At 40.8% G+C, this 23,033-nt stretch overlaps 2 protein-coding genes across 3 annotated transcripts; one reads left to right on the forward strand and one right to left on the reverse strand.

Annotated features, from left to right (window-relative positions):
- Positions 1-670: 670 nt before the first annotated feature.
- Positions 671-18,625, reverse strand: l3mbtl1b (L3MBTL histone methyl-lysine binding protein 1b). 2 transcript variants are annotated; one of them, XM_042490257.1, is made up of 22 exons: positions 18,321-18,625; positions 15,396-15,530; positions 13,966-14,161; positions 13,649-13,862; positions 13,431-13,560; positions 13,223-13,274; positions 11,960-12,054; positions 11,728-11,832; positions 11,496-11,631; positions 11,332-11,423; positions 11,097-11,248; positions 10,190-10,266; positions 9,803-9,888; positions 9,174-9,284; positions 8,967-9,081; positions 8,604-8,703; positions 6,077-6,271; positions 5,839-5,940; positions 5,686-5,750; positions 5,431-5,603; positions 4,386-4,448; positions 671-1,488 (listed from the first exon to the last, which is right to left on the reverse strand). In XM_042490257.1, the coding sequence occupies exons 2-22, from the start codon at positions 15,504-15,506 to the stop codon at positions 1,360-1,362; spliced, it is 2,499 nt and encodes an 832-aa protein (XP_042346191.1). In that variant the 5' UTR covers positions 15,507-15,530; positions 18,321-18,625; the 3' UTR covers positions 671-1,359. The 2 variants fall into 2 exon arrangements, with proteins under 2 accessions (XP_042346191.1, XP_042346190.1); XM_042490256.1 differs by having other exon boundaries at positions 10,163-10,266.
- A 1,855-nt stretch (positions 18,626-20,480) lies between these two features.
- LOC121946288 (transmembrane protein 244-like) lies at positions 20,481-22,814 on the forward strand. The gene is made up of 6 exons (XM_042490790.1): positions 20,481-20,624; positions 20,946-21,031; positions 21,919-21,992; positions 22,071-22,196; positions 22,282-22,326; positions 22,402-22,814. Exons 1-6 carry the CDS (start codon positions 20,481-20,483, stop codon positions 22,494-22,496), a joined length of 570 nt encoding a protein of 189 aa, XP_042346724.1. The 3' UTR covers positions 22,497-22,814.
- The last annotated feature ends 219 nt before the right edge of the window (positions 22,815-23,033 follow it).

Below are 23,033 nucleotides of genomic sequence, written 5' to 3' on the forward strand. Positions count from 1 at the left end.
GCGTACCATTACCCTTTAAATTAGAATACATAAATAAAAGCCGTTTGCATTTACACAGACACTGACAATCTTTTGTTACTTTTTTTTCTTTTCTTCTCAAAATCTTTGTATGAATTGAGGCTCGTACTTCTCGGTCCACTGTCGCAATGTCCTTCCCTGTGGACAGACGTCAAGCCTTTGCATAACCAAGCAGGAGTAAACTCTGTAAGGGAGCGAGGACAGTCCTGTTGCAGCTATTTACAATATGAATGAAAGAGGTTATTTTTTAACAAGATAATATCAACAAAACAACTAAAAGCTGTTTTTTAACATTCATATTCATGTGCCGTTCCCAAATAAAAAAACAAACAAACAAACAAACAAACAAAAAAGCAGATAGAGAAGAGCAGAGCTGGTTTGTGTCTCATTCCACCTTAAAAGACTGCACGTTTCCTTGATTTAGCCCTTAGCCCTGCTCGTCACAACACAATCCTGACCAGAAAAAGCCAGCCAGCCACACACACACACACACACACACACACACACACACACACACACACACACACACACACACACACACACACACACGCACACACACACATGCTGTGGGAACGTTCTGTGTGTGTGTGTGTGTGTGTGTGTGTGTGTGTGTGTGTGTGTGTGCATGGAGACCTTTTTTTCATGTACAGCACACACACACACACACACACACACACACACACACACACACACACAAAGTCTTAACCATCCCCCTCGTTCAATCTAAGCTTCAGCCAACTCCAATTTAATCAAACTCTGGTGCCTTCGGGCCTGCGGAGCGGCCCACTCGCTCCACCTGCAGGACAATGGCTGAACTACATAGTGCTTCTGCTCCACTGGGTTTCACATTTTTAAAAACCTCTCGCCGCCTCACGATTGTATTTTGCAGCTTTAAAAAAATCATCTGTTGCCAAGCAAAATGCAACAAACGCTCTTGTTCCATCTGCTCTGAGCTCAAGCACCATTACAGTTCAAATAAAACAGGAAACGCAACAGAATCGTGACACTAAATCCAATTCGTAAACTGTACAATATTAAGAAGCGTTGAAGGTGCCTGTAGTTCTTTTTTTTGAATGATTTAAGTAAACAAACACGATATAGGTCGAGGAATCCTCGTGGTAAGATGTAAAACTCTCCCTCAGGGTGATCGGAGCGGTCCATCATGGAGAGAGGAGGGAGCGGGGGAGGAGGGGGGAGGGGTGGACGTTTTCAGAGATGATGGCTTCCAACGTGTTTCTCTGGCGTAGCTGCACCATCGACAGACGAAAACTCTTCTGGCTGATTTTATCAAAATGTCTTTAGTTGATGAAACTGGAGCGATTCCTCGTCAGGGTCCGGGTCTTACTCTTCGTCTGCGTTCTTCAACATGAGGATGGAGTTGTAGATCTTGAGGGCGGGTCCTAACTTGATGGACAGGATCTTGACGATGTCCGCTTGGGTGAGCAGCAGAAAGGCCTCGCCGTCTATTTGCTAAAAACACAAGAAAAACTTTTACTCCACATCACTGTGGTTACATGCACACCAATATTCCCCCATTATGTTGAATATAAAAATTTTCTGAATTTGATGTGGGTCATGTAAACAGCATATTCTGTTCAAATATTCAGAATTAGGCCATTTTCCGATTAAGACGTGTGATATTAATCAGGTTTTAGGAGCATTATTTGGACACGTATACAGCCAACGGGAATATGCATCTCAATTGGGGGTTCTACTGCAGTTTGTGACACACGGCCTCTTGTCCGTTTACGTTGGGCTCTGTGCGTTGTCATAGTTACGCTGAGAACACACCAACTTCACAACAATTTGCAAGGTTGTGGAGTAGAGATGCAAAGAGAAAAGCCTTCATTTCTGGTTGTAAGAAACACAACTGCATTTGAAGATCCCCAGAGAACTGGCTATCAACAGGTTTTTGTACGAGCACAAACATTTCAGCATCAAAGGCTGCAGAGGGAGGCTGCGTTCGTACCGTCCAACGAGTCTATCAGCGGTGGGAAACGTGAAAAGAATCCCGCTTTGGTGCAAAGCTGGAAAATGACGGGCGGCTCCAGCTTTTCTACTTTTCCATATTTCCATGTCATAAATGACATCTTACGGCACGTTGATCTGAGTGTACACAACTGCATGTAAAACAGAATATTAGTGGAATATTCATTTTCATTTGTCATGTAAACTGCCTTTCAGGAATGTTGTCTTTCTTGGAATAAAAGCAAAAACCGGACTATTTTGTGCATGTAATTGTGGTCATACAGACTAAAGGTGCGCCCAGAACTGTAGCTGATTCCTCACGCTGCGCTTGAACACACTGCAAAGACTGCAGCCAACTAGCTTGTACGTTTTTTATACTGCATGAGAGGAAATAACTCCAGAGGGCAGCGGCAGTTTGTACTCGTCATTCAAAAAAGGAAATCAGAAGACCGACAGGACAGTCAAGATGCAGACTCAGCCGAAAAACAGCCAACGAGGACTGAAACAATGAGGTCAGGGAGCTCCGTACCCTCTGAGCACAGGATGACATCAGCAGCCGCATAACAAACAGTGACTGATGGTTATTGCCGCGTCAAACCTTTGTCACTGTTCATAAAGCGCTGCACACTCGAGGCTGACGCTGTTATTTGTCACGCTTGTCACAGCTCCTTTGATTCTGTTATGCTGGCATGCTTTCTAAAATCACACGCTGGAGCTGCATGATGACGATGTCGTTTGGTTTTGTGTAAAAATGCAAAGGCGGCACAAAGAAGGGTCGTCATGGCGGCGCTACAGTGCGATGTCTGGGTTACAGACTCTTTTAACTTCAGCTGATTCATCATGAAACAGCAGAGACAACAAGTGAACACAACACAGACATTTATGTTAATACAACTAACTTGTTATCAAACAGTTGCTTATTTTCACATCCAGCAGTTATGGAGCAATCTCATTATTTTTTGGAGTCACGTTTCTGGTCACCTGATAAATTAAAGTCCAATATTTATTCTCCTTTGAGTTGTTTTGGTCTCTACCAACTCCTGAGGGAAATATGTGTCTCTTTAGCTGCCAAATGCTCCTCTGTGTTCACCAGCTCGTCTCTAACTGTGTCTGTCCTCTTTTCATAATTTCACAATTTAATTAAATCCTCAGCAGAAAAATACTGCATCTCCTGAAGAAAATGTGTGTGCGCTCATTCTCGTTTACTTCTTGGTCTTTAATGAACATCAGTGTATAACTATAAGCACACGTCTTAATGTCAGCTTATTTACAGCTGATGAATGTCACAGGTTGTACTTTGTGCACGGTGTCTCCAAAGACTGACATGTTTTGACATGAATTATTTGGTAGCATTAACTGTAGATGTGAATCTAATGTGTCTTTGAAAAAAAATAAAATCACATGTATCGGGGACTTATTATGAAAATGTTTGCAAATTATATAAAAATGCAGGAAACTGCATAAAATTACACAGGTCTGCAGAGCTGAACACACTAATGAGGCACATAAAAGTATGCACACTGTGGTCTGGCCCTTTTTTTCTGTGTGCTTTATCTTTGACAGCAGAATACAAATGATTTCACAGGTTTAAATTAAAGTTTGTTTTTTTTTGCACTCTACACATATATTTCACTCAAATTTTAGTTGCAAATGTGTTAAAATCCATGTTAGTGAGCACTTCTTTGCCAAGAGATGAAATCCACCTGACAGGTGTCGCCCATCAAGACGCTGATTGAACAGCATCGTTACTACACGCGTGTTTTTTTGGATGGTCACAGTTAAGGGACACTCGAAAATGTGCAGTTTGATCAAACGACACAAGTGCTGTTTTATCAGCAGCTTGATGTGCCACACCTGTCAGGGGGATGGATTATCTTGGAAAAGGAGAAGTGCTCACTAACACAGATTTTAGCAAGTTTGTGGCCAAAGTTTGAGAGAAATATATCTAATGTGTGCATAAAAAAGTCTCCGGTCTTTAATTTTACCTGTGAAAAATGACAGCAAAAACAAAAGTGTTGCTTTTTGAATTTTAAAATGCAAACAGTGAGGTGCTTCACTAGCCGTTAGTAGCGCTAATACGATTAGTTGATTTTTTGACTGACAGGTAACATATTACAACCATAAAATAATCAATCTGATTACATCTTTGGCTCTTTCTGACATTTGTACAACTTTATATTATCATGTTATTGAGCCGCATATTTTTTTCTGTCCTGCAGATGCAAATTTGCTCTGAGCTATAACCTGCTGCGGTTCATCAAATAGTAACGTCTATGGTTTAAACTGTACACGGCACCTGTTAAATGAAATAAATAAAGAATTTTTTAAGACTTAAAGAGGAACAAAATCATCAGCTGACTGAAAGTCTCATGAGTTTGTCAGTAGGTTGAAGCACTTACCTCTGTTTTAAATGTAGCAGCATGTTCTTTACATCCCGGGAGTCCTTTAACAAAAGAGGCCACCTGATGAAAAACGAGAGACAGTTAAAGGGATATTTCTCTGATTTTAAACCAGCTTTGTATCAAAACAGTGTGAGTAGTGTAAATGAACTGTGCTAAACTTCACTCCGTCTAACCAGCATCCAGATTCCCAGAATCGCCTCTCTGTTTCAAACTCAGACCGAAATTCAATCAAGTGTAAAACTAAACAGTGCTTACTGAATAAAAATCAAGATTAGGTTACTGAGTTGCATATTTCTCGCCTCAAATGTTTTTAGAAACACATTTTTGTGAAGTGTTTTGCCATAATAGTGAGTTTGTGAACAGGAAGTGGGCGCCACACTGCTTCCTGCATGGTGAAAACGGAGGCTGAAAAAATGGAGATGAAACAATAAAAATAAGCGGCACTGATCAATTATAAACCAAGATTCTGTTACGGCCTATTTCTAGCCTCGAGTGTTTTCAGAAACACGTTTTCAGTTGTAATAAAAGACTGTTTCTTGCCGGCTGGCCGCCATTGTTTCACGTGTACGAGTTTGCATTACGTCACCCACCAGCGGGAGCTTTTATTGTTCTGGTGCACCGCAGTGTGTTCTGGTAATGGTTTTCCTCCCTCTTGAGAAAAAGCAAATGTCTCTGCTGTTTTTCTGTGTTTTCTCTGGTCATGTAGCACCAATTTCAAAAGTATATTTGTCTTTCTACTGCATTCACTAGTTTTATTAAAATGACCATCTCTCCAGCTGTGAAAGCTTTAAAGCTACAAAAAGTGCGTCAAACACAAAATGTTTCGATCAATAAATGTTTATCTACTAATCCAAGTGCCTTGTGTGCCTTTATTGAACCGACGGGCAGAAAGAGCGCGCCGACTCAGAAGCAGAAAAGCCCTCCTTGATGCACAGTCTCAGTTTCCTCTGAACAACTAGACGCCTTCATGTTGGATGAGTGAATGAAGAGCATGTCTGCTTTTCATGTGTCGGCGCAGCGCGAGTGTGTGAGCATGTCCGACCTCCTCGGCACTCCAAGTGGCCACTCTCTTGGCAGTCAGCCCCAGGACCTCAGGCAGCAGCTGGCAGTGTTTGTCCCAGCAGAGAGCCACCCGGTGGGGGGGAGAGGCGGAGATGCCGGGGGAGAACACAGACTCGTGGAGGGCCTGCTGGAGAGAGATGGCGTCTGGAGAGGCTGCGGAGAGGAGAGGCAGCGGTCAGTGGAAGTGAGGGTGCGGTGCTTTATTATGTCTCATTTTACACGCAGTCACACGCACCTTTACTGTCGCCAATCTCCTCTTTAACATAGTGCATTTTCAGGTATTTGGGAACTGGAGCAGTCCTGAAGAAACACACAGATTAAAAGTCACTAAAACAGGAAACGCTTTCTGCGTGCAGTGCAGCTCAGCGTGACGGTTTCATGTCCGTACCTTTTAGGCCTCGTTCCATTGTGGCTCTGCTCACTGGCGCCACCCACTGGCTCTGGCTGATTGTTACGTCCTAAACGCTCAGCTTCCACTGTCATCGGTTTCCTAGCAACACAGATAACCCGCTCTCAGGTACAGACCACTAGATCCACTTGCATGTGAAACACTGAGAGGAGTTCTCTTGGGAGTTTTTGAAGTGTGTTTTTGGCTGGGTTTTTTTTGTGTGTTGACCGCCACAAACCTGCTCTGGGAGTCTTCGGCTCCGTCCAGCTGCTCTGACGTCGAGGAGGTCTGTGTTGTAGTGTTTGTGTTAGAGTCCAGGCGTCGGCCACGAGGATGCGGTCCACTGAGGGCGAGGGGTCGTTCTCCACTGAGGCGGTCTGGCAGCAAGCCCTCCTTGTTTAGATTCATCTCCGAGTAGGGACAGCTCACCTGACTGCGCGCACACGCACACACACACACACACACACACACACACACACACACACACACACACATTAGACACACCAAATTCACCCAGGCCTAAAACCAACAGACACTTTTTCACTTTTAATGCTCTGCAATTTAACAAGGTACAACAAACAGGAGAAGAAAACAGCTAAAAATCCCCTTAAAGACTCAACTCACACACACACACACACACACACACACGCGCGCGCGCGCGCACGCACACAAGCAACACATTTACACTGCAGGCTGCCCACACAAGGATAAATGACATTCAGGAACACTGAGACTCCTTTCTTTCCTTCCTGTATGCATTACACACAGTCCCCAAAAACCGATGTGCTGTTTGTGCAACAGTGATGCAGCAAAGATGAAGAAATGAGAATAATTGAGGTAAAGTGAGGTTTTCATAAATAGCACTTCGCACAGAATTTAGGTCAGAATGCGCTGATGAAAGAGATATTTAAAAGTGTTACATCAAAGCATAAGTGCAAAGTAATGAGAGTTTACAGAGACGGAAAATGTGGAAAGTATCTCACTTTGAGAACGTCAGGATTCTCCAAATCCACAATTTTGTTTTGAGTTTTGCTTTTAAGATCATGATTTGATTCAATTTTCCATTTTTTTTCAGCACCTCCAGTCAACATTTTGAAGTATCCTTATAATTACACTGAACCTCAAATTGCTCCCGATGGCCGTTTCATCGGTGTGTGAATGTGTGTGAATGTTTAAAACTGAGTAGCAGGAGGCACCTTGTTCAGTAGCCTCGGTCACCAGTGTGTGAATGTGTGAATGTGACTTGCAGTGTGAAAACGCTGGTGGTCGACTGATTAGAAAATACAAGTGCAGGTCCATTTACCACTTTAATTCTTCTTTAAATGTTCTTATGTGACGTTCAGAGCATTAATATAGCAGCAAAACAATATTTACTGCAAAGATATGGTGAAGTAACGCCGTCCTGAGCACAGAATGAAGTCACACTCCCTCTGCGTGTTTTGTAATCTGAGCTTCTCTGTGGTTTGTTGTGCCCATCACCGGTGGTTTGCACACAAACAGTTGGGGCGGTGCCACAATGGAAGCATAGCGCCTGCCCTCCAGCTGCCCCCTGGTTAACACCACTAGCTCTGTCAACACTGTTTATGTTGTTTAGTACTGTTTATGGAGTTAGCGCTGTTAGTCGCTAGATGGCGCCTCAGCCATCTCCATGTTGAGAACTGTGTCCAGACAACTCGAGCGCCATTTATACGGCAACGGTTCTTGCATGAAACGTTTAACTTTTTTTGCGGTTAGGCCTTTCATTCATATGTCAACGGCGTTTCGGGGGCCTGAAAACGCAAACTTTTGTAATTGGGTTCCAGAGTGTCATTTTTTGAAAGCGACACCTTTTCCCTCGCCGTGTAAACTGGCAGTGTGCAGGGCACCCGACAGATGCTGTGAGAACAGTGCCGTCACGGCAGCACGCATGCAAACCACAGCGTTTTCAGCTGTTTTTGCAGATCCGTGTACACGAGGATCGTTCTCACAATGTTATCATATGAACACAGAGTTTTTTTAAAACGCAAAGGAAAGACTTTTCCATTTTTAGTAGAGCTGTTCTCGTCTAAATAACGGCCACCTGGTATCAAGTGAAGTATGGCCGCCATATTTTTTGGAATGTGCCACTCTGAGGCCATATAGTCAAATTTAAATACTTTATTAAAAATGCAATAACAATACCTTATTTCACCACTAACGTGGGGATAAAACAAAGAGCCACTACATGGGAGAAGGGTTCCTTTTATCTACAGATTGAGTTTCTTGACCTGAGAGAAGCCACCAGATCTATTTTCACTTAAACTTCACTAACATAGCCAACAAACTGCAGTTTTTCTGTCAATAATGTTTGGTTCATGTAACCCAACAGGGAAGACAAAATGGTGCCACCTACTTAAAAAGCAGAAGGGTTTCCCTGTTCTGTTATTTCTCCGTCATCTGTAACGTAAGCAGTGGCCACAATGTCTGGAAAAGTGCAGCTGCTGGCTATAAGTAAGCTGCACCGTGTACTCTTTGAAATTTTGTTTTTCTTTAGACGCACATGTGGGCTTGGGGGGGAAGCTCTGATCCTGCTTTTAATTTTGATGTTTAAATAAAAATCAATCAAAATGAGCGTTTGATTTCAGAGAACCGGAATCAAGACACCCCAGACTATGAAGTAAGGGATCATATGTGTGGCACACGCCATTAAGATCGAGAAACAACGGAAAACAACGGAAAACACATGGAAACAACAACAAAGAAGTCTGGTTAATGTGAAAGCACAAAACTGAGTATGTGCTACTAACGTGTAGTGGGTCCCATAGCGAGGTCCTCTGATGTGGCCAACGCCGTTGCATCCTGGGGTAGGACATCCTTGTCCTGGGGCAGTTACTAAATCACTAGAGCCTAAAACACACACACACACACACACACACACACACAAGGGAATGCTCATAAAACTATGCAAACAACTGCAAGAAGACTGTTTTGATTTTTAGCTCATTATAGATTCCTCCAGAAGTAAAATGAAGGCAAACAAACAAACTGCGCTGACTCATCTGTTGAAATTAAAATTTTGGATTCTTCTCCTCAGAAACCTCGACTGACCTCTCTGAAGATCAGCCATGACAGACGGGAGGAGTGTGTGAGCGAAAGCAAGCGTGTCTCACCGTTCGGGTACTGCAGTGGGTGTCCGGTTTTCTGACACCAGCCTACAGGGTGCAGATCAGGGCAGTCCGTCTCCACCCAGTAGTCGTACTCTGAACTCCAGCCATCAAAATGAATCTAGAGGAGAAGACGGCCAGTATCAGAGATGATCAGAAGAGGCTGAGCGCAGACGAAATCGAAACACATCCTGAAGAAGAGACATGTTGTACCTTTAATCGGTGGTCTTCAGTGTCCGCTATAGTTGCTACGCGGATGAGCATGGGGTTCCTCTTATCCACAGCTTCCACTTTCATCCCAATTTGGAAGCCATGCGGAGGTCGCTGCAAACACGACAATCTCATGACTTCATCATGACTACGGTTGTACATATTATAAATCTTTGTGTGTGTGTGTGTGTGTGTGTGAGTGAGAGAGAGAGAGAGAGAGAGAGAGAGAGAGAGAGAGAGACTTAGGGGTCGACTGATATTTTAGGGCCGATACTGACACCAATTATGAGTGGTTAATGAGACTGATAACCGACATTTGGAACAGATATGCATTTACAATAAAAATTAAAATCTTTCTCTTAATATTTACAATTTGGAATATAACAAACTCCAACACAAAACTTTGTTTAAATGCTTTTAACAAATGTTAAATCAAAATTGAAACGTTCAACGTAATACACAGCTAGTTCCGAGCAACTTTTTTTTTTTATACAGTAAAAAATTTAAATAAAAAAATAAATAAATTAAAATAGCTCCCTGAGGTTTTACAAAGTAAAAGTTCCACCCATGCTTTTATCGGTGATCATTAAAATAACCAGGCCAAACCTATCGACCCCGAGTGTGAATCGTACCGGTTTAAAGGCTCGAGCAGGAGCAGCCTGTGTGCCCGTCTCTTCCAGGTATTTCTCCCACGAGAAACTCTTGGGTTGTTTATATTCTGAGGAGAGGGAGTTAAATCCGTTAGATTCAGTCTTGTGACATTTGACCTGTGGATCAAAAACTAGTGACAGTCTGAACATCCACAGGAAGTGACAGCAGCATGCATTTTAACATCAATGTAAAATAGCTTTCTGTAGAAAAATATATTGATTGCAAAAGTAAAGAAAACATATTATCAACTTTGTCAGCAGAATCTAAATATGGATTAGTATCTATTTCGATTATGTTAGATTCTGCATTCCCTACAGTATATTAAAATAGTTTATACTGACCCACGTGTGTCTTGGTCTGTGTCTTACCAGCTGGAGTGGTCAGAGTCCGCTCAGCCTCTTCACAGTATCCCACAGGATGGATGTATGGACTGCTAGCATCACACCTTAATCATAATAATAATAATAATAATAAATACTGAGTAATCAGCGGCACAGCTAGGGCTATCCCAAATATCATTTTTTGTGCCTTAAAGCTCCAGTGAGAAATATCTGGAATTAATCAGAGCTTCAAAGGGGAGGGTCATGACAGATGATGACATAGGTTGCGCTATTTTGATCGTCAGTTTTAAGTCAATGCAAAAAAATAAAATAACGTGACAGTTAGCTACTTTTTATAGCATTCAGGTTGCAGTAACATTCGCCATTATAGCTAGAAAAAAAGAACACTTTGCAGGACGGCTAAGTTGTAACATTTGATATACCGGTTTTCTTTTGGTGTATCTGGCAATCAGTTTTTTGGGGGGTTGAAGTGCGATCAAACTGTCCCAGTTTCAGTCGTGCTGGACTCCATTACTGACACTGGGACATTACACGACAGCGAGCTGTAGTCACAAAACTCTAATTAAGTTTAAATGTTCTTGTCTGAGAATAACTAATAATAACCTCAGTGCATACTGAATACTGTTGCATTTATGTGAAGCTTCGGAGCATTCAGGGGATCCCTGTACACGACAACAGCACAATATCAGACTTTTTAAAATGTTTTCAAGCTGAGTTAACTCTAGTTGTGCACGTTTGTCCAACTTTTCCAGACTTTTTGTACAATTTCCAAACATAATTTTCTTACTCTCCCTACTTAACACACACTTGCACTATGCTGATGTGTTTAACTATCTCAGATTTCACCTTATTTAAAGCTACAGTCATCCTCAAAGTAGAGTGGAAAGTATCTTTGGATCATACCCATCCCTTCTATCTTGAACCAGTCTCTTACCAGTAATCATATGTGTCATCCCAGTTGTCAAAATGAATGAGCAGCCGGTTGTCAACAACAGCAGCAATGGTTGCTACGCAGATCAACGATGGGTTCTTCCTGTCGACCGCCTCCAGCTTCATCCCTGCTCTAAATCCAGACGGAGTCACAGACTGGAATAAAAAAAATAAAAACATATACATTTAGCAAATCTGGTGGTTTGAGAGTGTACAGATCGTGTGTGTTTAGCACTCACCGTGTTGAGGCTTTTGAAAAGGTGTTTTGGGGCGAGCTGACCCCTGCAGTTCTTCACATACATGCTCCAATTAAACTCTCCGTCCTTACAACCTACAAGACAAACGTGCTGTAAAGTTGTTTGTAAAATCATGGATAGATGTGTCCGTTTGTGTGTGCAACTACCTTTGGGCAACAATAACTTATGCCCGTTCTTCTCGCACCAGCCAGCTGGTTTTATATCCCACGAGTCGGCGTTGGCCCAGAAGTCGTAGCATTCTGGGTAACCGTCAAAGTGGAGCCTTACCCTGTAGCCTTGGATCTGAGAGGCATCAGGATAGTCAAATTGTTAAAAATAAACAGGGATAACTATAAAGTTTGTTGAATCAAAATCACAAACATTTATTAGCACACGTACCTCTGCGACGGTGAGTACGCAGAACAGAGACGGGTGAGACGGGTCCAGCCCCTCCAGCTTCATTCCCACCTTAAAACTGTTCCTGCTCTGAGGAAACGACTGGTGCTGCGAGACAAATGCACGTCACAGCACACTCATGATTTGGCTCATCTCAGACCAAAAAAACAAAACCATCTGTTTGTACATTAACTAAATACATAAAACTATCCAGAGTATATGGAGGGAAAAATACCTCTTTGAATAGCTTGACAGGAGCAGCGATGGCTCTCTCCTCCTCCAAGTAAGCAGGCCAGCTCCACGCTCGCTTCTTATTGGTTGGGACAGTCACTGAGGGTCGGGCAAATACACAAAGTATATAATGTAAGTATTATATACTATAGATGATGCATGAGGACCTCCGTCATAGTCATGAGAGACATACAGATACATGTTTGTGATATTTATTATTCAGATCAGCTCTGGGTTGTTTGTCAATTTTTTAAAACCAGGAGTCTACAGGTATAAAACACTTAAATTTAAGGCCCTGGGACCACATTTAAGACCGATATTTGGACAAATCATCTTCTTCTAATTGAAGCATTGCAGGTAAGTATAAAGGTAAAAAGCATACATGTGGACCAGTGCAGAGGTAGGGTTAATGTAGGAATATGGTTATTAAAGTGAGTTAGGTTTCTTCTACATTTTGCAGGTAGGTGCGAGTATAAAGTAAAGTGTTAGGTTCAGTGCTTAGCTGGAAGACTTTCATGCAGAAAACCTTTACTCACTTTGACAAAGTGAAATTAAAGGATGGAAAAATCAAATTAGATGATTTATTTGCAGCAATTAAGACATCAGAAAATCAAAACTAACACTATTTCATGACTTTTGAGGCCTAATATTTATCAAATTAAATTAAATAGTTGAAGACTTTTTAAGGACCTGCAGACATCCTTAAAAAAGGTTTAAATTATATGTAAATGAAACCCATGAAAACAAGACCATAGGCTCTAGGATGTTCTGCCGAAAAAAATCAGGTCAGCTGAGTCAGGGATTTGTTTTAAATCCGTTCTTAAATCATACTTGTAAGTAACCTGCTGATTTTATGACTCATAGCATATGTTTTATTTTGCAGCTTTTTGCTCTACAAATAAAGATTATCATTATATTAACAATACTGAAAGATAAATATCCAAATAATATAAGCTGTTCTTAATGCCTATCTTGTGTCACACTTACAGGATGCCTGCATGTTTTCAAAAGCTACAGTTAAGATATTTGAAGACCTTTTGAATGCTAAATGCAAGCAAAAAAAAAAAAGCTGATATATTAGAGGTCCATGAGATTTAATTTATCACCAGGGCAAGAGATCATCACTGACTTTAATATATGAGATGTTATCTCAAGTTGTACTTAATAGCCGTTTAGGCCTTGAAATGTTTTAATAGGATTTGGAAACACTGAGGCTGTAAAGCATCCCTCCCTCCCCTCTACATTGGCAGGCAGCAGTGTCACGTACCCAGTTTGGCAATTTTGGCACCTCTCCTGCCTTTGGTCGTCTTGGCCTTTTCCTACAAAATGTGAAATAAGAATGTGTCAATAATCGAATCAATCAGCTTAATTCTCACCCATCTTTTAAGTTCTCTAGACTTTCAGATGAAGAAATTATGTGAATAGAAAAAATACATGAAGGGAGAGTGAAGGGAGTATTAGAGTACGCTCCTCACCTCCGGTTCCTCTTGGTTGTCTTCCTCTTCATCGCCAGAATCCATATAGATCTTCCTCTTTTTGCGCACGCGTTTACCCAGCCTCTCACCCTCAACTGCTTGACTCTCCCTTGCTTCTGCTGGAGACGATCTGTAGAAGAGAGATTTATCTTGTGATAAAGCTGCAAAAACAAATAATTTAAAGGACAACAAAGAGGACACTGGATGTGTGATTTCACCTGCCGCTGGAGGGCTGGGCACAAATGGAGCTACAGAATTTGCCCTGAATGAGGGCGTCCCGGGGAACGCGGCCACCACATGCCCGGCACCTTAACAGATCCCCATTGGGGCCCATGTCTGCACTGGAGCCAACTTCAACACTGGGGCCGACCTCCACACTGGGGCCCTCCATACTGGGGCCCTCCTCTAAAGACAGAAGCACTGGACCAGGTGCTAGAGGACAAAAGAAGAAAGAAGGTCTGAAACTAAGAGGTAGGGCATGAAAAAATAAACAATTCTTAACAATGCTGTAAGGGTTAAACTTGAGCTGTCATACCTTTAGCTTGAGACGATCCAGGCTGGCTCTGATTGGCTGGAGCTGTGGCTGTGCCGGGCTGTGATTGGCCCTCTGGTGGAGGGGTAGGAGTGTGAGATTGTGCTGGGTCCAAGGTCTCGGGATTAGGCTCTGCCTTCTGTCCTTTGACCTCTAGGTCTGTGACAATCTCAAGAGTGCCAAACTCTGTCATGCGGAACTGAAAGACACAAGTAAGGTAGAATCTGGTACGTTCATCTGAGTTTCTCACAAGACATTTTTGAGCTAAGGCAGTATGTCTCTCCGATCCTGATTCATCTCGTCTCCTGATGAAGGCAGACAGCCTAAATAATCCCCACACTCTTTAAATGTATGGTATACCCATGGATGAATGGGTAAATGGGCCCAAATGTTACTCGTACTGACCAGGGAGTCACAGAAAACATCTACAAGAAGACACAAAATGACTACAAAGAGACAAAAAATTATCTCAAACAGATGCAAAACTACCTCAAATAGGTACAAAGTGGCCTCAAAGAGACATAAAATGACTAACTGATAACACATAACCGCAATAAGAAAAAAAAACAAAAAGACACAAAATTAATTAATAAAGTGGTCTCAAAGAGACATAAAATGACTAATTGAAGACACATAACAACCACAATAAGAAAAAAAGAAGAAAAATGACGAAAAAGACGCAAAGTTACCTCAAAATGGTCTCAAAGAGACACAAAATGACTACAAGGGGAGACAAAAAAACAATTAGGAGACACAAAATGACCTCAAAGTGATGCAAATTTGCCTCAAATTGACACAAAACAACCAAAAGGAAACACAAAATGAGTACAAAAAGAAACCACAAAATCACCTCAGTGTTATAAAACTGCCTCAAAAACTTAAAAAATTACCCAAAAGACACACAAGATGACTTCAAAGAGACACAAAACGATTAAAAATAGACACAAAAATCACCCCACAGAGACACAAAACAACCACAAGGAAGCACAAAATGAATACACAGAGAAACAAAATGACCAACCGACACAAAATTAACTCCAAGTGACCCAACATTACTGCAATAAGACACAAAATTACCTCAAAGAGACATAAAATAACTTCAAAGAGACCCAACATTACTGCAATAAGAACCCCAAATTACCTCAAAGATACATAAGATAACTTCAAAGAGAAGCAAAATAACTACAAACAGATGCAAATCCACCACAAAGTCTGCGTGTCTGGCTCCTGTGTAGGAGAGGTGGAGGGGTCTGAATCTGCGCCCAGGGGCCCCATTGTCTCATAATCCGCCCATGGGTATACCCTGTGTGAATTAGTTCTCTTTCAAAACAGGAAACCATGTTCTTACAAATCTTTGTGTGACCAGAGACTTGTATTCAAACATTTACACAATCTGAGACAATCGTGAAGGGGAACATAAATCTCTCCCGTACCCTGATGTCACTGCCTGGCAGCGTGGCAATACCGTCCTTCCAGTCCAGAGCGCCCATCATATCAAACTCAGCTCCCTGGGAGGGGCCATCGCTGGGTGGAGTGTCGGTCATTCCCACTCCTCGGATATCCCCAACCTGCAAAGATATCGTCATATACTGAAAACTAATGAAAAGAACCCATTACATATGCTCATAATGTAACAGGTTGAACAGAAATGTTTAATCCTCATCTTTGATTTAAAGGGATAGTTCAGATTTTTTGAGGAGGGGTTGTTATCAGGTACTTAGATATCAGTCGGCACGCCACCAGTTTGGAGAAGCAGGCTGGAGTCTGACATGAAAGCTAATCAATGTACTTCTGTGGAGGAGTCAGCAACAAAACATATTTTAGAAAAAAAAATCAATATCAGTTTCAGTGTATAATATACTGAGAGTATTTTCACCGCTTTGCCTTACGGCCAGACAGTGATTTTCAACAGAAAAATGAAGCCGTTATATCACCCTCTTCAAAGCCAGACTCCATAGAGAAAAACAGTGATTTAACATCCCAGAAGAGAGGAGCCGCTGATCTATCGCTGCCTCATACAGTTAGTTTGACTGTGTCTGTGTGTGAATTTGGTGTTTAAAAGTGTTAGTTCAGATTCACCAAAGTCACAGAATAAGACAAACTAACCACCTGATCAATGCAGCAGTGGATCAGCAGCTCCTGTGTTCAGTGAGCTAAAATCACTATTTTTCTCAAGGGAGTTTGGTGGCTGTGAAAAAGCAGTGAAAATACTCTCAATATGTTTCACACACTGCTTGTCTGCTTTTTATTATATTATCTTCTGTATCTGGTGAATATCCACCCATGTGGACAATAAAGATCTATTTTATTCTGTTCTCTATTGGCAAAAATCCTATATTGTACAAGTCACAGCCTATGTGTTTGCTCCCCACATTTATGTTGCAATTCTTGGGTTTTGTAAAATAAACCTTTGTGTGAAAAGTAAAGTTCATATGTTGATGCATTCTGACCATTGCCCATGACAGCACATCCCTCCTTCTGGACCTCCTCCTTAGCAACATTTAACCCTTTTCAAACCTGGATCGTTATCACTTTTCTTATGCTGTGTTGAGACGCCTCTCGCAGGTATTTATACACTGAGAAGATTGGTGCAGTTGCTTTCAGAAACATGGTGAAAAGGCGATGTGGAACACGGTATAAAGTGGCCCACAAATTGTAAGAAATTAGTACATTTAGAAAATTATTTAAGAAAAAAACTAGGATAAACTATTTCCAGGAAACTATATTTTTTCTGAATTATAATAATTTTTAAGCTGTTTTCCAGGTCATTTACTTTATTTATTTAATCAATTTTTGCTTTCCCATCTTTTGTTTTGTCATTTTGTTTGTTTTTTTTAATTGCAAATTTTCAGGTAATTTTCTTAAATTTCTTTCCAGTTTTTTGCTCATTTCTGAGGCATTTATTTTTAAATTGCACATGGCTTTTTCCCATGAATTGGGAAGAAATAAAACAGGTTTGTCCAGGTTTCAATGGGTTGAGTACCTTATACAACCCCAGGTAAATACAACAATAATAAATAAATCAAACAATCCCTTTAAAATAGGCCTTTTTTTCTTAGTCTACTGCGCTGACGGTGTGTGTGAGATTACGGCTGCATGCTTTCACCTACAAAGTGCTCCCAAACGTCAAATGCAGTTTCTACCTGCACTTGTAAACAGCATTACCCAACATCACCGCTGGATGGAGACTGTGTGCTGGCTTGCAGGATCCACCATGCACTTCGATTTCAGACAAAACAGTCAATAATAATATTGTTTTGCTGGTCAACTAACAGCTGTATACGTGCACAAACGGGCCCATCAGAGTGAACCTCCATCAGGATCATTGACAAACACGAGGAAAGATGTCTCAACTCCAAGTTAACCACACAAGTTCATCTTTTCCTTGTTTTAACAGTATCTCCTAAAACCGGCTGTTTGCCTGGTTGTGAACAAGTGAGAGGGTGCTTTGTTTATCTATTTTAAAGAGAACACTGTTTTCTGAGCCGACTGGGCAAACTTAAAAGCGTTTTAACACGTGTAATATTACGATATAACGTTTTAGTCTTGACGCATGTTCAAGACTAAATTAAGGTGGCATTTTCTGTTTGCGTGGTGGTGATAAGCATGTGAAAAGTAGACAACAGCCCGAGCTAATGGGTCTTGATTAAGTTTGACTTTGCACTTGATGTCTCAGTTTTATTCCAGCCATAAATAAAGTGAATGTAGGAGCGCCCATGATTAGCATTCGTCTTATACAAAATGGCGGAGCATAGGAAGAGGCCACCAACACGTTTAAACTATGTAAATTACTCAAGTTACCCATTTAAACAAATCGTGCAAAGCAGCCACGCGTCGAACAGAACCAAATGCATGCTGTGTAATTTCCAGACTTTGTGTTTTCCACCACTCGAGTTATTTTCTTCACTTTCCCCTTGTCACGGAATGTCAGCCCAGGTTGCTAGCTAGCGCTGACATGAAGCTAACAGTCAGCTAGCTCCGCTCCGTTTATCTGAACCGGGGGTTGCTACACGGCTAGCGCTAGCATTGTGACTGGATGCAGCCAGCTAAGGACAATCTGTAATAAATAAGTTTCCCTGTTAATAACAATAGGAAAACGCGATTTGCAAAAATAATTCGCACAACGTCGCACAAAATCGCAGCAACGCCGCGCCGCTGTTGCGGGCTTCAACATTGTTGCTTGATTAATTTCTTCAATAGAAACTTGAAAAAAAACGATTTATTCACGCCGTTTTAAATCTGAGTGGGATTAATGTGAAGTAATTAGCAAAACGAAGGCGGCTTTTGATAATTTCGCCACTGTTAACGGCAATAAATGAGTATTAACGCCCGTATTGTTTAAAAATAAGGGAACTCACCTCGTTTCTGTTTTAACTCTTATTTAGAGCTGGATAGAAGGATGCGCATGCGTGCAAGATGCGCTGGCTGACAACTTTGGGGCTCGGAAAAGTTCAGTTTACTATCGGTGGTCAATAACCGGCCTGTTTACTCTTAAAACACGGCCAAAAACTCAGTTCAGCGCCGATTTAACCACCACCACCGATGGACCGGAGCTCATATTCTCCATTTGCTCCTAACAGCCGTTGAAATATTTCCCCGAAGAGCCGTGTGTGTGTCAGCGGAGCGCAGGGACCGCAGTGTCTGCCATAACCGTTGAGGAGCGGTTGGTTCCTCCGTGCTGGTCAAACTGGCCGTTTTTCTCCCCAGTTACACACCATTTACAGTGGTCAAACAGCCAGTTTGTGTACATAAAATCCGAGCACAGGCGATTATCAATTCGCACACGCCGGTGCCAACTGTAGGATTTAATCCCCGAGCATGTAAAAATCGCCCGAAAATATTTTGCTGCAAAAGCCGTTTTGCTCTTTGAACATATCTACAGTACATTACACCAGTAAGGGACCGTTCTTTATTTATCAGAGGGCGGGTGTGGCTGTTTTATTGTTTGATGGCGTCTATTGTTGTTACATTTCATATTAGCTTTGTTTGAGTTTCACCTCGTTTCTATTTTTAAATGCACTTACATGTAGGCGTACTTTGCACTTTTATCTGCTTTAAATTCAAGAGTTTGCTGTTTTATTGGCATTCTACCTGCTTCATATGAGATAATCTCCTTTATTAGTGCAGTATCTGATTAAAGGTATGATAACTTATTTTACTCATCATTTTATTTGCTGATATTAATTCTGTTATCCCCATTTTACTTATAAAATTGCTATTCTGTAAATCCTTTAATCTGTAAGGCACTTGGTGTTTAAGATTAAAAAGTAAATAGGCCTATAATTAATTAATTAATTGTTATTATTATTAGCATTATCACTGCATTTAGTTTTGTGGTTTTTTTCTTTTACTCTGTGAGGAAAGTGCATGACTCTCACCCCGATTTGTAGGATTAAACCCTCTAAAATCACCCAATGTAGTATTTTAAAACCAAAATATGCTGCTACATATGTACGATTATGTCATCTGGTGCAAACCAGAGCTGTTATATCAATGATTAGGGACTGTTCCTATTCATCAAAGGAGGGATGGCTGGGTTGTGACTGAGATTTGCTGTTGTTGTTTTTGTGTTCCCAAAGCTACAAATATTTCTTCTCAAGCCTCCCTGAGTGACTTTGGGAAAAAGCATCACCCCACCCCCTTGAAAAAAAAAGCCTTGATTTATTCATTTTTTATTATTTAAGTTTTTCACATTGTAATGCATGCTGGTTAGTTAGTGCAAATGCTTTATTTTCTGCAAAATTCTGCAAAAAAAGGAAAATATGCTTTTCAAATCAGCATTAAAATAAATGCAAATTACATTCATTTGAGAGTTGTATGCAACTCCTCTGAAAAAAAAATCCACGAGTCCCTCCCAAGTGCTTAAACATATTTTACATGACCCCTTCCTTTTGCACCACCCTCTTCCTTCTCACAAATAATGAACAGTCCCTAAATGAGATCGGACAGGATTAATAAAGTAACAAAACCTGATAAAGCACTACCTTTAACACGAAGAAATACCAGCCCAGCGTTATATTTTGGCGGAAATTCAACATCCAGGAAGAATCCAGTGTGTCGGGTTGTGTTGCATCACCTTCAATTGCATCACTGCATGTATGATTTAATGTGACAGTTTGTGCATTTAATTCAACGGGGGATTAATGTGTGTTTTCATGCCTTTGTGGTGTTTTTATGTTGATTCTGGGGATTTGTTGGGTCGCTAATAGTCCAAATATTCATGTTGAACCACATCATGCTGCAGCAGTATTCAATCCCTCCCACATTGGGCGGTTATGGTTTCTTCGGTATAATAAAGCTGCAGACTTTGTGGTCCTTTTAATGCACAGTTGCGATAAAACACACTCCGTTTGAACACAAAAACGCCACAGTATCCATGACTACGCGTGCAGTTGGTTTCTAACAGGTACATGTTGAGAAAAGTCTTTATTTAAGCCAACAAAGGGCCGCCCTGAAACGAGGTGAGATGAGTTCAGCGCTGTAGACGCGTCGGTGCAGGTTTTTGTGTTTGTCGCTAGATGGCGGAACAAGTCCAGTTTTCCGGGGGATTAACGGGGTCGTGCATCGCGCTGCAGTATCAACAGCAGCCAGGATTGTTTTATAATGTAACATCACGTAAAAACAATGACATGGCATTCAAAAGCAAAACGGTCGACTCGAAGGTAAGAGGATGATAAATGTGTCGTGTGTGATGTGCGTCTGTGAGCTATCAGGCTGTCAGAGTAGGAATAGGGACATCGTGCGATCAGAAAATGAGGATAGGACAGGATGTATTACAAATAATGTCTATTTTTTTTGTAACAACACCGATTATAATCTAAACTGTGTGCAGCAGGTCAGATTTTGGAACACATAAGAGTCGCTTTCTGCAGCCCGATAGCCGAAAATATGTAGCCCCACGTTGATGTTTGCGTAAAAAGCACGCGTTAAATACCACACAAATTAAATTATGTATTGTGAAATATTGCATCTCAACCCCACAGACCGTGCTCTTCAATCTGCTGCTGTGTCTGCTCATATTTTACTCTCTTTTCTACATGATTGGGAGTGTGTGCTTCGGTGCCTTCAGGTGAGTATCTCTAACACGCATGCGCACAGGAACACACAAATAAGCCATTGAAAGCATCATTAGCCTTTCCTGCAAGAACTTCACCTTTTTTTAGTTACTATTGTCCATACACAGTGAATATTCAAATTTAAAAATATTATGCTTATTTTCAGATTTATACTTGTACGTTGGGTTCCTACCAGAACATGTCTACATGTTTTAATCCTATGAAACCTGAGGAAATGGGCTTGATTTCTTACAAAAACATGGAAAGAAGGTACAAGGCATAAGGTGGATTAATCAGTCTTATTAGTCTTTGATTTATTAGTGAAAATTTGTCCTTCAATCTTGCTACATCTTTTAGAGTTGAAAGAGGAGTTAAGTTGGACAGGCACTGAGCAAAAAAAAAAAAAAAAAATATGTTTAAGTTTTAAACTACTTGTTATATAGAAGATAACATTTGGGACATCACAAATTCACAGAAATCCTGATGGCTCGTTTAAAGGCGCTTTCTGTGCATTAACTCTCACTGTATTTATATAGCACCTATACCTGCTTTATAGAATATAATAATACATGGGAATCTGACTTTTTGTGATATTATGATTTAAACTATGTAAACATGTTCTAGTAGAAACCCAAAACACTTTATGATATGTTATAAACTATGGACCTAATAATGAGCATAATATTTTTAAGTATATTTCAGAATATTAACTGTTTGGACAATATTTTTGTTTTACATTATATTTTCTTTGTGTTTATTTATTTATTTATTTTTATTTTTTTTTACAAATTTCTCAGGTGACTTTCTTGTACTTTTTTTTTTTACTAATTTCCAGCTAAGTTTTGGCTCATTTCTTATTTCTTTAATCCTTGTCTTAACCAAATTCTCTCAACTCATTTAGGTTAAATCACTTTGACGGACTGATTCCATTTGACTTTAAGACCGAACCTGCCGAATCCAACTCCAAATACTTGGGTGAGCACACTAAACGCAGCCAGTATGATCAGCGATGAGCGTGACCTTTTTCCACCTCGCTGTATTTGTCTCCCTCAGTGAACCTCCTGTCCTTGGAGCTCACCTACTTCTGCAGCGGCCTTTTGTTTGCTGCAGTGGTGAGGAGGCGGGTGTGGGACTACGCCCTCACCATCACACTTCTGCATGTAGTGATTACCAGTCTAGGTGGGTGAAAATCTAACAAATACCCACCCAGTTACACACACAAATTGCAGAATGTCTTGTGAAACTTTTTGTTTACATGTTGCAGTGATGTTGGAGTTTCCCATGGTGTGGCAGTGGTGGCTGGCTTTAGGTAAAACAAACATTGCAGGCAACTTATTTGCATTTAACACCATGAGATCAAATTTACATTTTTGTGTTTTCATAGGTAGCGGCTTGTTTTTGATGATCTGCAATGGTCAGCTGATAGCTTACTTCACCTGCCAGAGTGAGCAGAGCTACGCCTCCTTCAGCATCTACTGATAGTTTTGGGAAGTGAGAAATGATTGGACCGGATTCTTGCTTCCTGGAGACGCACATTAGATCCTCAACGACGATGGACTTTTTCTATTCATTAAAAAAAAGATGTCACCATAACACATTAACCCATTAAAACCTAGGCAAATCTGCTAGACTTCTCTCAAAAACATGGGAAAAAGGCAATGTGCAGTAAAGAAGAAATGACCCAACAACAACAAAAAACTGTAAAAAGTACAAGAGAATTAGCTGAAAGTTAGGGCAGGATGGGATAAAAGGAAAAAGTTTCAAAAAAGTAAGAAAAAAAACAAACAAACAAGGAAATGACCAAAAAGATTCTTAAATAGAAACAAAACGCTTTAAGCTTAAACCAAGTGATTTCCAGATTAAAAGATTTACAGAACAATTTCATATGAAAATAGGTAAAATGTGGATAACAGAATTAAGCGCATATAAGCAGATCAAATTTAAAGTAAAATAAATTACAATATGTAAGCAGATAAGATGCTAATAAATAAGATGATCTCATATAAAGCATAAATA

This window comes from Plectropomus leopardus, chromosome 7 (genome assembly GCF_008729295.1).
Source record: "Plectropomus leopardus isolate mb chromosome 7, YSFRI_Pleo_2.0, whole genome shotgun sequence".
Lineage (NCBI taxonomy): Eukaryota > Metazoa > Chordata > Actinopteri > Perciformes > Serranidae > Plectropomus > Plectropomus leopardus.

What these genes read in the sequence shown, in the direction of transcription:
- LOC121946288 (XM_042490790.1), top strand. Translation starts at nt 20,481, where the DNA reads ATGGCGGAACAAGTCCAGTTTTCCGGGGGATTAACGGGGTCGTGCATC. An exon ending in GCAAAACGGTCGACTCGAAG is followed by an intron (nt 20,625 to 20,945) that starts GTAAGAGGATGA and finishes TCAACCCCACAG; the next exon opens with ACCGTGCTCTTCAATCTGCT. An exon ending in GTGTGCTTCGGTGCCTTCAG is followed by an intron (nt 21,032 to 21,918) that starts GTGAGTATCTCT and finishes CAACTCATTTAG; the next exon opens with GTTAAATCACTTTGACGGAC.
- l3mbtl1b (XM_042490256.1), bottom strand. Translation starts at nt 15,506, where the DNA reads ATGACCGACACTCCACCCAGCGATGGCCCCTCCCAGGGAGCTGAGTTT. An exon ending in GCGTACTCACCGTCGCAGAG is followed by an intron (nt 11,632 to 11,727) that starts GTACGTGTGCTA and finishes GATGCCTCTCAG; the next exon opens with ATCCAAGGCTACAGGGTAAG. An exon ending in AATGGAACGAGGCCTAAAAG is followed by an intron (nt 5,751 to 5,838) that starts GTACGGACATGA and finishes GTGTTTCTTCAG; the next exon opens with GACTGCTCCAGTTCCCAAAT.